This window comes from Mucor velutinosus (assembly GCF_035048745.1).
Source record: "Mucor velutinosus strain NIH1002 chromosome Unknown tig00001563, whole genome shotgun sequence".
Classification (NCBI taxonomy): Eukaryota; Fungi; Mucoromycota; class Mucoromycetes; order Mucorales; family Mucoraceae; genus Mucor; species Mucor velutinosus.
Genome location: NW_027041904.1, coordinates 2,149,277 through 2,164,153, shown reverse-complemented (window position 1 = coordinate 2,164,153; position 14,877 = coordinate 2,149,277). Strand labels below are relative to the sequence as shown.

At 37.6% G+C, this 14,877-nt stretch overlaps 2 protein-coding genes across 2 annotated transcripts; both read right to left on the bottom strand.

Annotated features, from left to right (window-relative positions):
- Positions 1–2,601: 2,601 nt before the first annotated feature.
- Positions 2,602–4,606, bottom strand: ATC70_009327 (uncharacterized protein; the record flags this gene model as incomplete). The annotated part of the gene is made up of 5 exons (XM_064828560.1): positions 2,602–3,708; positions 3,763–3,841; positions 3,898–4,053; positions 4,114–4,213; positions 4,270–4,606. 5 exons carry the CDS (start codon positions 4,604–4,606, stop codon positions 2,602–2,604), a joined length of 1,779 nt encoding a protein of 592 aa, XP_064685762.1.
- Positions 4,607–4,755: 149 nt separating this feature from the next.
- On the bottom strand, positions 4,756–5,800 carry ATC70_009326 (Endoribonuclease L-PSP; the record flags this gene model as incomplete). The annotated part of the gene is made up of 3 exons (XM_064828559.1): positions 4,756–4,810; positions 4,869–4,953; positions 5,014–5,800. The coding sequence occupies 3 exons, from the start codon at positions 5,798–5,800 to the stop codon at positions 4,756–4,758; spliced, it is 927 nt and encodes a 308-aa protein (XP_064685761.1).
- Between the last annotated feature and the right edge of the window lie 9,077 nt (positions 5,801–14,877).

The window sequence follows — 14,877 nt, the reverse complement described above, 5'->3', positions numbered from 1 at the left end:
TATGAATGAAAAAGTTTAAAGTAAAAGAGAAAGGATCCGAACAATGACATCAAAACACTTCTGTTTGTTCTCCTTTATATGTTTTTTTTTTCAGTCTAAAATTAGTTTCTGTCTGCGTTATCTGTTTGTTTTTTTGTGGGGTCTCATTATCTCCACACTTACATATACGACATTGGGTGAACGATGCCTCACCAAGTCCGAGAAGTCCGCCTTGCTTCTTGAAAGGATCGTGTGGTACAGGCTGCTGTGCTTGTTTTGCGTGAGAAAAAAGTGTAACAATTTGATCTAAAGTTCACCGTAATGGAACGGGAAGAAACAAACTGAAGGGTCACTGAGTATTAATGTTCGTTTCATGGCAGGTCCTTTACCAACACAATACTGTTATATAATGCTTAAAGCCATGACATTCAACACGTTTGTTTGTAGATCATTTTCTGTATATATATATATATATAGAGTGAAAATCCCAAAAGACCAAGAATTTTCCTTATAAACCTTGTTTCCGTATACTCTTTGATTTTAACCAGTCAGTTCCCATCTTGTCACATGAAATCAAACATGGCGGTTTATTTAGAGAGACTCCCTGCATTTAAATTGATACGCTTCAGAGGATAAGCATAATAAAAGGCTCTAAACTGAGAATTCTTCCATACTTGTCCATTAAACACAAGCTGACATACATGACCTTGTTTGTATCATGTTCTGATTTAAATGACATATACATTAGATACAACTTGGAAGCCATGGTGCCTCATTGTCGCAATCTAAATTCTAATATGCAAATATCAATTTTGGTGACATTAATTTACATCTGCTAGAAATCCTGGTAAGTTCCTTTCAGAGACAACAGCGGTTAAAATGATGCTCCATTCAATTTATTGGTTAATGACCAGTTTTGATCGTTTCTAAGGTTAACCTCTTTAAGAATTCAGAAGAAAAATGCCTTGTCTAGATGCACATTAATCTTTTGCTATCACACATGTATCCTATGGAACTATATATATATATATATTTGCCCGGTACATTAATTAAACAGGCTATCGTGCATGGATGATAAGATACCATCAGCAAGATAAACGAGATAGAGTAACCTTATTTTTTGGTACTAAAATGTACAGGTTTGGAGGTGTTCCTAGCCATCTTGTAGTGATGTAAGCTTGGCTTTTCTTTTGATTGTAACAACGGATAATCTAAAGTAAATGATAGCAAATTAAGAATCCATATTGTGTCTTTGGCCGCAAGGAAAGATATGATGCTTTCAAACAAGCACTTGCGACCGAAAGTACATCCTCAACTGGAAAGATTTCTCAAGATGACATGTTACATTCTACAAGTAACCTGGAGTTACATTTTCTGGTTATTTTAGATGCCTGACAAATCGCCACCAACAGAGATGCTCTTCTAATTAGACAAGCTACAAACTATGAGGTTATCATAAGCACTAAAATCTACATTTTAGCCTACTTGCTATAGTGATTTCACATCCTGTGAAATTAGTAGAAAAGCGCTTAAAACCTGAATGACATTTGCTCCAATGGGACCTCACAAATGGGATCAACGGCCGATGCTCCGAGTTTGTACCTATTCTTTAAAGGCCTTTTGCATATTTGCTGCAATCAGCTTCATCTAATGCTTTGTCTGTGTTTAACACATATGATACATATAACAGTGCTGGCATCATACTATTTGAGTCTGATCCATGTCAATACACAAAAGCAACGCTATATCTCGACGGCTAAGGCTATATCCGATGCTCGGGAATATTTACCCCGTTATAGAAGCGCAATCTTCGATTAGATCAGAGAGCATATATATATCTTCAATCAGGGCAGCTTTGGAAATAGAACCAATGTACAGAAATTTGTTTATTACAAGACAATCCCGTGATCACCAAAGCGCATTCCTCCAGTTAAAGTGATTCCCTTGCATTCGCGACAGAACATATTGATGCTATGCACATGTTTAGTTGTGGTTCTGATTCTCTTTTATTCTTCCTCGCTCACTCGTTCTAAATAATGATTAGGTGTAATTGTGAGTTCTGATCGTTGTATCGGTGTAAAGAGTAGTCAGATACTGAAGCCAATATAATTTGCATGTATCTCATCAAAGATTGTGTACGGCATAACGACATCGGTCTCCCGCTGATTTCCTATCGGGTTCCAATTGTCTGAGATGTTAGTAATGTAATGAACAGTAAAACTCTTGACAAAACTTAGTCGCTGAGTCAATGGAATAAGAACCTGTGGATACACAGCACAACCATTAATATCGAAAGAGACTAATTGCAATGTTTCGATTGATGCCGTGATTGATACTGGCAGTTTGCCGAAAAATAATGCTCAAAGCACAGTATCTTTGATTCCAGGGGGTGCTGCTGAGCATGTGTTTCAGTGATTCGTTGTAGATTTCAAATTTACGATTTCCGTGGCTGTGTGACATACTCCAATATGCCCTCAAATGTATCTGATTAAGTTCTTTTATTTTGATAATAAAGAATGTATGTTAAATAAATAACTGAATATATAAGAAAATTAGCACATGGATAACATAAGAAATATACATGATATATCGGGAAACATAAGTAGTAGGCGTCAAATTAGTTTAGACATGAACTTTGAATACAGTGGGTTCAGATGCTGGTGTATGATCAGAAGTGCTCAATCTTGCGGAAGCATCATCCGATGTACTTTGTCGACTTTGGATGGAATCCAAGGTAATGATGGACTCCTTCTTCTCAGCTTTATGACGATTGGCAGGGTTAGGATCTGCTGGCTTGGGAACACCCATCTCCTCAGCCTTTGTAATAGCCAGGTTGACTCGCATAGCCAATCTATACTCAAAATCAAATTTGTTGAATCGAAGAGCTGATTCCCAGAAGGATCTACTGCGGGTCTTGTTGTCCATACCCCAGGCTGTGACACCGGCTTCCCAATAAGCAAAGGGAACAATCCACTTGTCCACTTCGATTTGTTCCTTGTGATCAATGATCCAATTCAAGTGAATGATAGACTCTTTGAATCGACCCATCGCGTTAAAGAGAGATGCCTTGATGAGCAGTAAAGCGCCGCGTTGGTCAAAGTACTTTGGTGCAGGTGTTTCTGGTAATAGCTCTCTAGTGCGAATGCCGAATTCGGTCTTCTCTGCCTCCATGATAGCGTCTAATGCATGATCCACAGTGTCTAATGATCCTTCCAGCAGTTCAGTGTTCATGAAATCGAACCCAGTAAATAAGCACAAGTACTCCAATGCACACAATGCCATATCCATGTCCTGATAACCACACTCTTGGAACGCCGTAACCTTACGCAGCACGTATTTCTCTGTGAGGGCTGTACTATGTGTCTTGGATCCCACCAAATCGGGCACTTCAGCAAAAGCGAGGATTGCTTCAGTGCGTTGACCCATCATATCCAAGCAAGCACCTGTCAAGTAACGGAAGATAGCAGGAGACCAGTATTTCTCCTTGTAAAGCATATCAAATACTTTGGCAGCTTCCTCCCAATTGTGTTCCATCATGTAGTTGTAACCAATTTCGTAACTGCAGGTGTGTAGAACTTCAACTTCGGCCCATTCGCTCTTACTGATCTCGATGGCGTAAGTAAATGATTGCGTAGAGAGTGTCAGATTACGGGCAAGACGAGATGTGCGGCCAGCAAAGTAGAGAAAGAAAGCGGAATTAGGGTATGTTCTTTGAGCATCGAGCAATGTCTAGGTTGAAGGTGAGTACAGCTGAACGTGCAGGTGTATCCCTTGATGTCTTACCTCAATAGCGGGTTGAGTATATTCGTTGGACAAAATTTGAGGGCATAGCGATGTGAGCACTGTATAGTAAGCCAATAACCTGGTGGTACAACATGTAAGTAAAAGAATAGAATAGGGTGCATACTGAATACTCACATGAGAGATGCCATAGGAGAGCGGATTCGTCTCTCCTCCACACACAACTTGAGCAAGGCAAAACCGAGATGCTTGTCCGCCTTCCAGCCGAAAGCAGATACGATACGAAGCACTTTTTGAGGCAGAGTGGACAAGACAAGGTGCACAGCCCCGATACTAATAGCCATCATGAGTAAATATTTCTCTTTCCCTACACACCTAGCAGTTAAAACTTACCCAAACTGAATACCAGAAATCGTATCTCTATCTACAAAATCATGATAGATTTGACCCATACGCTTGTACTCTTGCCACACCAAGCTGTAACTTGCATAAGCTATTAGCATATAAAGGTTAGTCCACTGATCAACGGGATTCAGGGCTAATGCTTACCTCTTCTTAGATTCATACCACACTTGATGTAGCCCATCACGTTTTCTTGCAACAGCTGCAAAATAGCGATTTGAAGGCAACACTCTGCCTTAGCCACATGGGCTCGCAACACGCCGTTTGGCACAAAAGTAACACCATCCTTCTGGATCGATTTCAATGTGGCTGGTTTAGGACTTGCGGGTAAACCACCTGATCCTCGTGCAAATTTGATGTAATTATAGTAAGAGCTCATTGCTTGGTATACGGAATTGCCGACCGTCTTTTTGGTGGCAGCATCGATCTGTGCATTGGCAATGCTGTAAGTGGTTGTCAACACATCGATAGCGTTCTTTGTCATGGATTCATCAGATGTCTATACAATAATGTGTGTCAGAGCCTTGCACAAAAAGAACACGTAAATAAACATGCAACAAATATATCATACCATAATAGCTATATTTACATTAAAATTAATACACATGCAATAATAACGAAAAGGCGTGCTCATTATCTACCTTTCAAAAACGCCATGGAACCGAGGCCTAACGCATGCAAAGGATCACTGCAACAGGAAACACCGTGGTGAGCATCTCGAGGGCAATCCAAGTCTCATAACTTACGTTTCAGCTTGCTTCTCAAACAGCTTTTTCGCCTTCATGAATCGATTGTTGAACAGGTGACGGATAGCGCGAAGCACAGGCTCATCTGTGTAGACAAAAAAAAAAAATCAGCACAAGAAAAGCTACCATGTAGACAAAAACATACCGGCTCTCTCTTGTTGTCTTGGCGATAGTGTGTTGGCCTTGATCTCCTTCATATCAATCTTGTTGAGTGCAATCAAGTTGGCGCTGTAAGTATCAATGTCACTGATATCTTCACTTGGACGTCCACCGAAATCGAACGTTTGTCTCTGAGGTGCAACACCAGGTGTAGGAGGCAGGATGTCCTGAACAATCTCTTCAAACGTGGAAGGCATATTGGGATCCTCCACAACCACCTTCTCTTCTTCTTGACTCACGTTTGTAGTGGACGTTGTAACAGAATTATTATCATCCACGCTGGATCTGCCTATACTGTGAAGTTCCTCCTCTTCCCCTTCCTCTCGCAGTCCTTGTTGTTCTCCCTCCTTTTGCTCCTCTGGCTTTTCGCCGTCATGCTTCTCCTGCTCAATAGGTTGTGCCCTTTCTTGATTTTGCTTGATAGTAGATTGTAGTGCGCTAATCACCAATCCCAATTCTTTGGGACCATCGCCTTCATCATCACTGGTATGTGTAGATGATTCTCCTTCACTAGAACCATCTTGCTTGTTGTCCTCTGTAGCTTCCAGTCTCTCTTCATCCACTTGCTCTGTTACTGCTTTTACCCCTTCATCCTGTTGGTGTGGTTGCTGTTGATGCTCCTCGTGAATATCAGCTTTGGATTCGGGTTTCGAAACCTCCAAGTCTTCAATCTGGGCTTCCAATGAAGTGGTAGCAGCGTCTTGTTCCTTCTCCTTTTGCTGTTGCATATCCACAGCGGGTTCAGAGGGATTTGTTGTAGCGTCAGTAGTCATTGGATGCGTTGTAGTAAAGCAAAAGAAAAAGGTGAATTTTAGCAGGAGAGATTTTTTGTTATATTATATTTAACTTTAAAAACGGCTGAAAAGGTTTGGATTGGTCCAGCTGCTTAGAAGGAATCAATATTGTGCAACAGATCACAAAAGTTATGTGATAATTGTTTGTGCATTCAATTTGGCTGCTTGCCTGCTATCATTGCTTTAGTCTTTTGCTATACTTGCTTCTGCGTAAATGTGAATAGATCTGCACATTTGAGTGTAATTCACTGCTTCAAGTCAGTCCTAAATGTGTGAACAAACATGCAGCGTAAATACTAGTGGCATCCGAAAACAGTAAATAATTTGTGCTACTTGATACCTTGATTAAGATCCGTTGTTAATGAGAAAACAAACTGTAATGCGTAAATGTAACATACAGGAGAGTGCATGATCAAAATTTCAACACAAGTGTACAAATGTAATGCAATCGCACTGATCCCTCAACCATGACTTTCTCTCTACCCCTTCAAATATTGTACTTTACGCAGAACAAGGCCATTCTACTTCGATGATCACCTTTCACTAGTGTCACACTAAACTCGATGTAGAGCTCTAAATTAACAAGCAACTGAACAAGTCTGCCTTGTGTGCATCGTACAACACATGCCAACCAGCATCACTGTTGCTGAATCAACGTACCTTTTTCGAAATGCAGTCGAGAGATACGAACAGTGATGGAAATTACAGACATTCTAATCAAGTTTTGTGATAATGAACTAGTATAATCTTTGTTGGATGAGAAGCTTTCTCGACTTGGTACAGTAGCTGCTGTTTTACGTGTTTTCGGCTGGGGTAAAAAAAAAAAAAAAAAATCTGACACTCCATCGCCTATCGTAGTCAATGATGAGACAACGCAACGACCTGTTCCTGAAGGATAACTATTCATGTATCTGAGACAAGGCTACATAGACTCACGACAAATTGAAAGATGGCAGCAGCATATGTTTGATGCTGGAGCTGCAACTAGGTAGGTACAATGGTATAAAGACGAATACTATTTTCCAGATAGGTCTACTACGCTTACATGTAGATCGTATTTCGCTACATAGACAGTGGCTATTACATTTAAATGTCATTAAGTGATGTTACTGCCATCAAAAGGTATGCCGCTGTCTTTGTCTTTGCTCGGAGTGGTTAACTGATACGGATGATGAAGATAATGCATGTTGAGCATTAGTGTAAGTGCGGTGATAAAGAAAGTTATAAGCTATCCTTTTCTTGGTGGCCCTGATGAGTATCAAAGGTTATTAGTAATATGCACTATCAAAATAAGTAGGCAGCACTTCCAAGGGGTCCACTGATGCCATTCAGAATGCACAAGGCTACTCTCAGCAGCATTGATGATCTAAAAATTAGAGCATCGATTGCTCAAATGTATTCTTTCCAATAATAACCATTGTTTTCAGTCCATAGTAAGTTTGTACAGAATCAAATGGCACCACATTTGATAGTTATCCCACAGCCTCTATTCAATCAAGCTTGTCTTTCAGATATTTTAAAGGGTTTCAAACGAAAGCATGTACTAGTATTAAGTCTAAACCAATTTACCTGATGTAGCAATATTCATTGCGTATACCCAAGAATTAACTATCGCTTAAGATCTTAAAGTTGCAGCATCAGTTTTCATGGATCTGCAGTACTTAATAGGCCATCCCCCGCAAAATTGTCAGAAAATGATTGCTCAAGGCTAGCTCTTGCTTTAGTCGCGCATATAAAACTTTTTTTATGCACTGCTATTACTCATGCTACCGCGCCATCAATTTATTTTATAAACTCTAGCACGATATAGACGGTTTCGTGGTGTTATAAAAAAAAAGCGCGTTTTTGCCACTGTAAACTCCAACGTGAGTGATTTATCAGAAATAAATTATTTATAAAAAAAAAAGAGTATGAAATTAATCAGGTAAAGAATATCGTTTATTACATTGAAAATAAGAGGGTTTATATACTATTCGAATTGAGGGATTTGATGTGAGGATAAGGTATTAGATGGGTTGATTTGGGTGATAGGATAATAGATACAATCTATTATTCTGAACATGCCATGATATGGATTGTAACTGAATCCTGTTTCATGTCAAAGTTTATGATCTGATGTGATCGGTGCTTGAACTGCTTGTTTCTACGCATTTGGAGATCCGGTTTAGAAATGATACATCAGTGAGGGTCAAACAATCGATTTTTGAAAAGAAGTATTTAGAATAACAAAATATAGACAGAAGAAATACAGTTAGAACTGAATATACTTATTAAGTTATTCCAAGATTGAATGCGGATTAAAACTAGTAGTGTAAATTTCGAAGGTATTGTTTACAGTTACTTGGCAGCGCTGCAGCAATAGGACCTTGATCTTGCTGAATGTGGAATAATTGTATTAGCCTTGTACCAGTTAACAAAGACGTTCTGTATAAAAGCTCATGGACCACCAGTCAGGAACAAACGGCAAAGAGGATCCAGGAGAGAATGCTTCTTCATAGTAGATTTGACGGCAGAGCATTTGTCAGAATTGAAACATGTACCAGAAGGGCTACAACTATCTATAAAGATTAAGGTATTCTTGATGGGTAGACATGTCTGTGTTGTGCAACAACATGGACAAGCTATGATAATTGAAGTGCATCTCAGCTATCTAATAAATGCTATGGTTTAGCAGATGTGTTGAGCGTTGTACAAGATAAATTGCTACTTTGGCATTCAGAACTTAGTATAAATAGAATAACTCTTGTCTTCATCAATAAATCTTTAGTTTTTGTGTCTGATCTTATTCAAATAAGTCTTTTCTTGTTTTTATAATATCGAACATTTTTTATAAGCAACAAATAATAATCCTTTTATTCTTTGTGCTTAACAGCGTCCAAACACTGTTCTTTTCTATCATACTGGTTTCGGTCATCAGACAACAATCTACTATTACGCCTTATTTTCAGATCAATCTTTGTCCAAATCTACCATTTTCAAGCACGAATAACTCATGCCACAAAGCGTTTTGGGCGCTTGGAATAGCGCCAAACGGTTCTTTTTGGCTACGCTTTACTGACTGATGCTTTATCTCAATTTTTTTTTGAGTCAGCAAATTCATAAAAATCCTCATTTTTACATGAGTATTAGTAAGGGGAAATTCTTTAAAATCAATCGATCGCGTTTTTCACCCCAAAAATGAAGACTTTTCCTATGATACATATTAGATCAAATTGACCGTAAAGATGGAATGCAACATTGAAAGCTCTTTCTATGAGGCTTGCATATGCTAAATCCTGACATATTCACAGAAAGCCTGTTTTCATATTTTTGCGAATTGCTTGTTATTTTCAGTTTAAGGACTGTATATAATTAGCATCATTCGATGCGCCTTTATTGACTCTTTATTGATGCATTAGACAGTAAGGTATGGTAACGACAGTTTTCATAGTCAAATTGAGCAAAAACGTTTAAAGAATGTGAAATCGAGTCAAATTTGAACACGAAAATACCCACTGCAGAAATTCAAATTAAAGTGCAGCAGTTACGGCTGCCACGGCCGAAGACTGAGGCCAAATCTACTGGGCGTGACGTCGGTTAGGGCGCCCTCTCAGTTTTCCATACCACCGTTTTTTTTTATCCTTTTTGCAAAACGCGTTTAGTATCAAACCATATTGGTTTTGGAACCTTTTTGATTGAAAATAACACTCTATCATCTGATAACACGAATTTGCACTGTCAAAAATATTTGATACTGCTTCTTTGAAATGGAATATAATAGGTAGTACCATTCGACAACGAGCACAGAAAGATGTAGAACAAGCAATAATCGAATTTGTTTATTAGGTTTCGATAATTTTTTTGCCTGCTTAACGTAAGTGCTGCTGCTATTACTTCTATGCTATCTCTGCTGTTTGCTTCTTTGGTTTATCATGTCTAGTGGTTGCTTCTTTGGTCTCTATCTCTGGCGGTTACTTCGTTAATCTTTGTCTGGTCTCTAGTGTCACTCGCTCTTCAGTTTTTCTACGCTGCTGGTATTTCTGATGGTATTGCTGCTGCTAGTCTGGTCTATTCTGGTGTACTATCAGTGGTATTTGCTCGTTCCCTGGTGTATCTATGGTGATTGCCTATTCTCTGGTCTATTCGTGGCTATGGTAAGTGGTAAGTATCTTTTTTCTTCTGGTCGCAATGATATAAAGCTTCTCTGGACGCTTTTATTGTTGTTTCCTTTCTCATGATAATGCATTCATGAGGTTTTCTTTGTTGTGCTTTCTTTTTCTTTTGTTGGCTGTGATATGATCAGTTCAACGGATGCTTGCAATGTTGTTTCTTTGTATGTACGAACAACAAGCACGATGTGCTGCTATATACCTGTATTGCCTTGGTAGTACTACTTTGTTATATGGCCGTGGACTGTTGTTTGTGTTGCCTCTGTCGCTTCACATGAAACAACATTAGTCATTATGTTGTATTGCACACTTATAATACTGCTGTTGCTTCTGCAATTGTGCGTGTTTGTGTTGCTTTACATCCGACTATTACCATACACGTTGCTCATGTATGCATTTTTGTTGTTGCAACAACTGCGAGCTGTCCTGAACATCTTTGATGCTGTGCTTGTTGTTATGCTCTTCTTTTGACTCACTTTTTTTGTGTGAGTGTTTCTTTTTTTTTGCCTACATACTACTACTATACTCCTATAGTATTGTAGCATGTTCTTTCCTTCTTTTCCTTTTTTCTTTTATTATGTTTCTTTGAAGCATACCTCTTTATTACGTTGTGGTGGATGTGCCTATCGCTGAAGCTCAACAAGAACTTATCCGAGACTAGGAGATGGATAGGCTGCCTCCACTTGGTTATCACTACTTACTTTAGTGATGATTGAGAGTCTCAACGCCAGAATCTAAAGCTAGGTGGTGTAAGTAAGGCATGCTCTAGCACCTGAGGGAAATTTGATGATAGTAACAGCTATATTGCTATATATAGCGGAGCTTAAAATTTTGCCTCACATCAAAACAGGGGGAAACCCTCGCAAATTTTTTTTTAGGTCAGCGGAGTTTTCAAGCGATTTGATTGGCTCTGGAGTTGAAAGAGAAAAGGTCTACAACTAGTTGATTTTCTGTTGATATGCCATATAATATGATATTATCTTTTGTAAAAATAAGCGTGTAATTAAATGGAAACAATTTAAGTCTTTATTTATAACCAAATTAAAATGCAATCATTTGTTTAATGAAATAGTCACCCAAATGCAACTTGATTGAAAACCGGAATGCATCAAATATCATTCATTCAAATTCATGCTATTTGAACGTACCAATAAAGCGCTCAAATGTGCATCAAAACACCAATTAAACATGTGGAATTTGAGGCTTTACAGACTAAAATTCACGGAAAAAAAAGAATAAAAAAACAGTAATGTCAACTTGATAAAGGTATATTTTATTATCAAACTGACAGGTGTAAAGTAAACTGAAGTCTCTCTACTGGCCAGGTAGATGATCCTTCTTATATACTATAACAATGGATAAAAGTTCTATTAATTAGATTGACAAATAAGTCAACTCAGATCAACTAATGTCTAATCATGCTAAAAGACAACTCCAGCAAGCTAATCATGATTTAGCTTTTGCCTGGATGAATAATTAGACTCTCATCCAAAGTACCCTGATCTATCCTTTCTATAAGGATAATTAATATCGATCTAGTAGCATGTATCCGATAGGTACAGTCTTCTTAGTCTATATTAATAGTACATATCTGAGTGTATATCGCTAAGCATACATCTTTAGCATGTATCTGGATATATGGCATGTCTATAGCATATCGTATGCATGTCTATAGCATGTCTCATATATAGTACAAGTCTGTAGTACATAAAGTATCTGTAGCTAGTATCACGGATATAAGCATGTGTCTTATAGCGTGGATCATAAAGTGCACATCTGAAGCAACAAGCTCATATTGCATTAATCTTGGTGCCTATCCAGATATGGTAAACATCCGTAGTCAATGTCGGAATACAAGTATAAGTCTATAGCGCCATCCATGTCCGTGGTGCCATCTATAGCCTATATCTTATATAGTATGAATCTTATAGTACTAGCGTATCTGAAGTCCATATCTTCTTATAGTATAAATCGATATCGTACATCTAATCCAGTGTACATACAGTTTATATTTAAATCTGGTAACTGGATGAACTGTCGGAATGCAGATCATAGTGGATGTATTCCACAGTCAGTGCTCTTGCATTGATTACCACCATTCTACGTCAAACATCAACAACATTTACCAGATACTGCAATAACAGCACCTATTCCTCTCTATCATCACTAATCCTATAAGCTAGTTGCAAATGTATAAATATTCCTCTTTTTTTTTTACTTAATTCCAGGATCTTCGGTTCATTTTACATACAATAAAATACAGTTGATTTCTATTGTATTTTACTATTTTTTAGTTTTATATTTTTTGTGAAATCCATTAAACCTAATTGCACTGCAGCCGTTAGAGATGTTACTTTTGAGAGGAAATATGCATAGCTTAAATTACAGATCCTATTGTTATTGTCGTGCCAGAAGGGCTGCAAGTGTCTATAAAGATTAAGGTATTCTTGATATACGATGGGTACTGTAGATATGTCTGTGTTATGCAACAACATGGAAAAGTTATGATAATTGAAGTGCATCTCAGCTATCTAATAAATGCTATGGTTTAGCAGATGTGATGAGCGTTGTACAAGATAAATTGCTCCTTTGGCATCCAAAATTTAGTATAAATAGGATAACTCTTGTCTTCATCAATAAATATTTAGTTTTTGTGTCTAATCTTAATCAAATACGTCTTTTCTTGCTTTCGTAATGCCAAACATTTTTTTATAAACTACAAATTATAATCCCTTTATTCTTTGTGCTTAACAGTTTTCAAACAAAGCAAGCTACAGCTTTCTCGTCTTAAAAGCAAGATTTTTCAACATGTCAAGGAACTATTGATAACCTGAAACCAGCAAGTTAATATGGCCCTTTTCGTACGCTCCAATTTTTAAAATGCTTGGTCAAAAGCAGACTTGTGTGGTGTACACATGCGGAAGGTCAACTGAGATTCAATATCTAATATTCTGAATGATGATCCATGGGATTCCGAAATTTATCGACCTTAAAATTACGCGTTTCTTGATACTTAACGCCCCTTCAAACTTATATGAAACTTGTAGAGAATTCAAAGGAGAATACAACGGTATCCATATCAATTTTATGGTGTACATTGTTCACCTGATATTTGGTACGATTGTTTTTGCGATTTTTTGACTGTTTTCAGAAGATTAGTCAGTATCTGTCATCAAAACTTTTTTTAAGCATTACTAAATATTATAAACCAAAAAATTTCCTATCGAATGAGCTATCGCTTGAAGCTCTGGCACGACTCTATCATGAAATATTGAAAATCTTGTCCTGACCGAAAAATCGTCACCAGATTTTTTGCTTGCTATCACAGGCAGATTTTGATGATTTTGCATGATATCCTTTTTCGACCATATCTCGACAAATACTCACCAGATTTGCAAAAAACAAAGACCATTCAATAGCTGTACGTTATATTCATTATAATATAAGGGTTTTAAGTACCAGGTGTATGTCCCGTTCATACATTTGCTCAAAATCATATATTTTATGAGCTACAAGCAGGGGATATTTAATTATTTATTTATTTATCTATAATAACCATACGATTGTATAGAGAATTGAAAAAAACAGAAGCTATTATGTTTGAAGCTCTCGTTCACTTAGTAAAATTCAGAGATATAGCCCTTTGAAAATTGGTCATTTGAAACATTTTCCGTCGTTGCTCGTTCGCATCACCTTCAATTACCCCACATCAAAGATGTCCTAGTCAAAAAAAGTTTCTTCTATGACTTTCACTAGACATACAATCAACATTCATATAGTATTCCAATGAATTTTATTAGTAGCATCTGCAAATCATATTGGACCGTTTTACGGAGGATATTGTGCAAAAATAAGGACGGTAACCTGTGAGGAAAAAAATAAAGAAGCCTTGCTCCCTTTATGACAGTACTTTGAATGATCTGATGGTACATATTCGGTCCGAAGACTCTTACATCGACACTGAATCGGCCAGGTCCCTCTATAACTAATATCTATTAACTAGCAAATCATGCTGAGACCGTTGGCAGTGATAGTAGTTTATATTTGTTTTTGAGATTATCGATTTCACACACAACATTTAAATTGAGCAATTTAATGAAGAGTCTTGCTTTGCCACCTTCATTTGTATGCTGATAACATGTTGTAAGCACACTACCTATTGTATTCAGCAACCGGATTTACGTAGGCAACATAAAGCTTTTCTGTCTACAAATTGTTTTTGGCCTCAAGTGAATCTTATTGTGAGGTTTGGTATAAAAATCTTCCTTGTCTTGGTCCAATTGGCAAACAAAGCACCGTATAATCATGAAAGAACATAATCCCAGTCATCAAGTAGCTGGAATTTGCAGGAAAAAGACTTATGCATCCGTCAAAATCATCATTGCAAGCTGCCTGTTAGGTGTGATGGCGAATGTTTTATGGTGTCTCCTCCAAATTTTGGACAATGACCATTGACATGTTGTTGTCCAGTTTCTTGAACTTGATATCGAAGAGACTACGAAAACTAATCATTCACTGCAATTTCTAAGTATCAACAGGCTATCACTAAATGCCAAGACATCAAATAATAAACACAAGTGGCAGCTCTCAATAATAGTAGTATACGGTGAGTGGCCCCAAAAAGGTTGATGGTATACATCAGTTGTGAAGGACCTTTCTATACTATAATTCATAGCCATGTTGACGATTTACTTTGCTGTCTTCACCTCATTACAAAACAGACATGAATGTGAGACACAAAAATAACTGGAATGATGGAGGATTTCTTCAGAATCCAAATGAATACAATTTTATCAACGATTTTATTCCTTTGTAACCATTTTTTTTTTTTTTTTTTTTTTACAAATATCTGATACTGGGTAAGGCTACTATTTACAGTGCGAACAAAAGTTGCTTGATCAAGTCCAT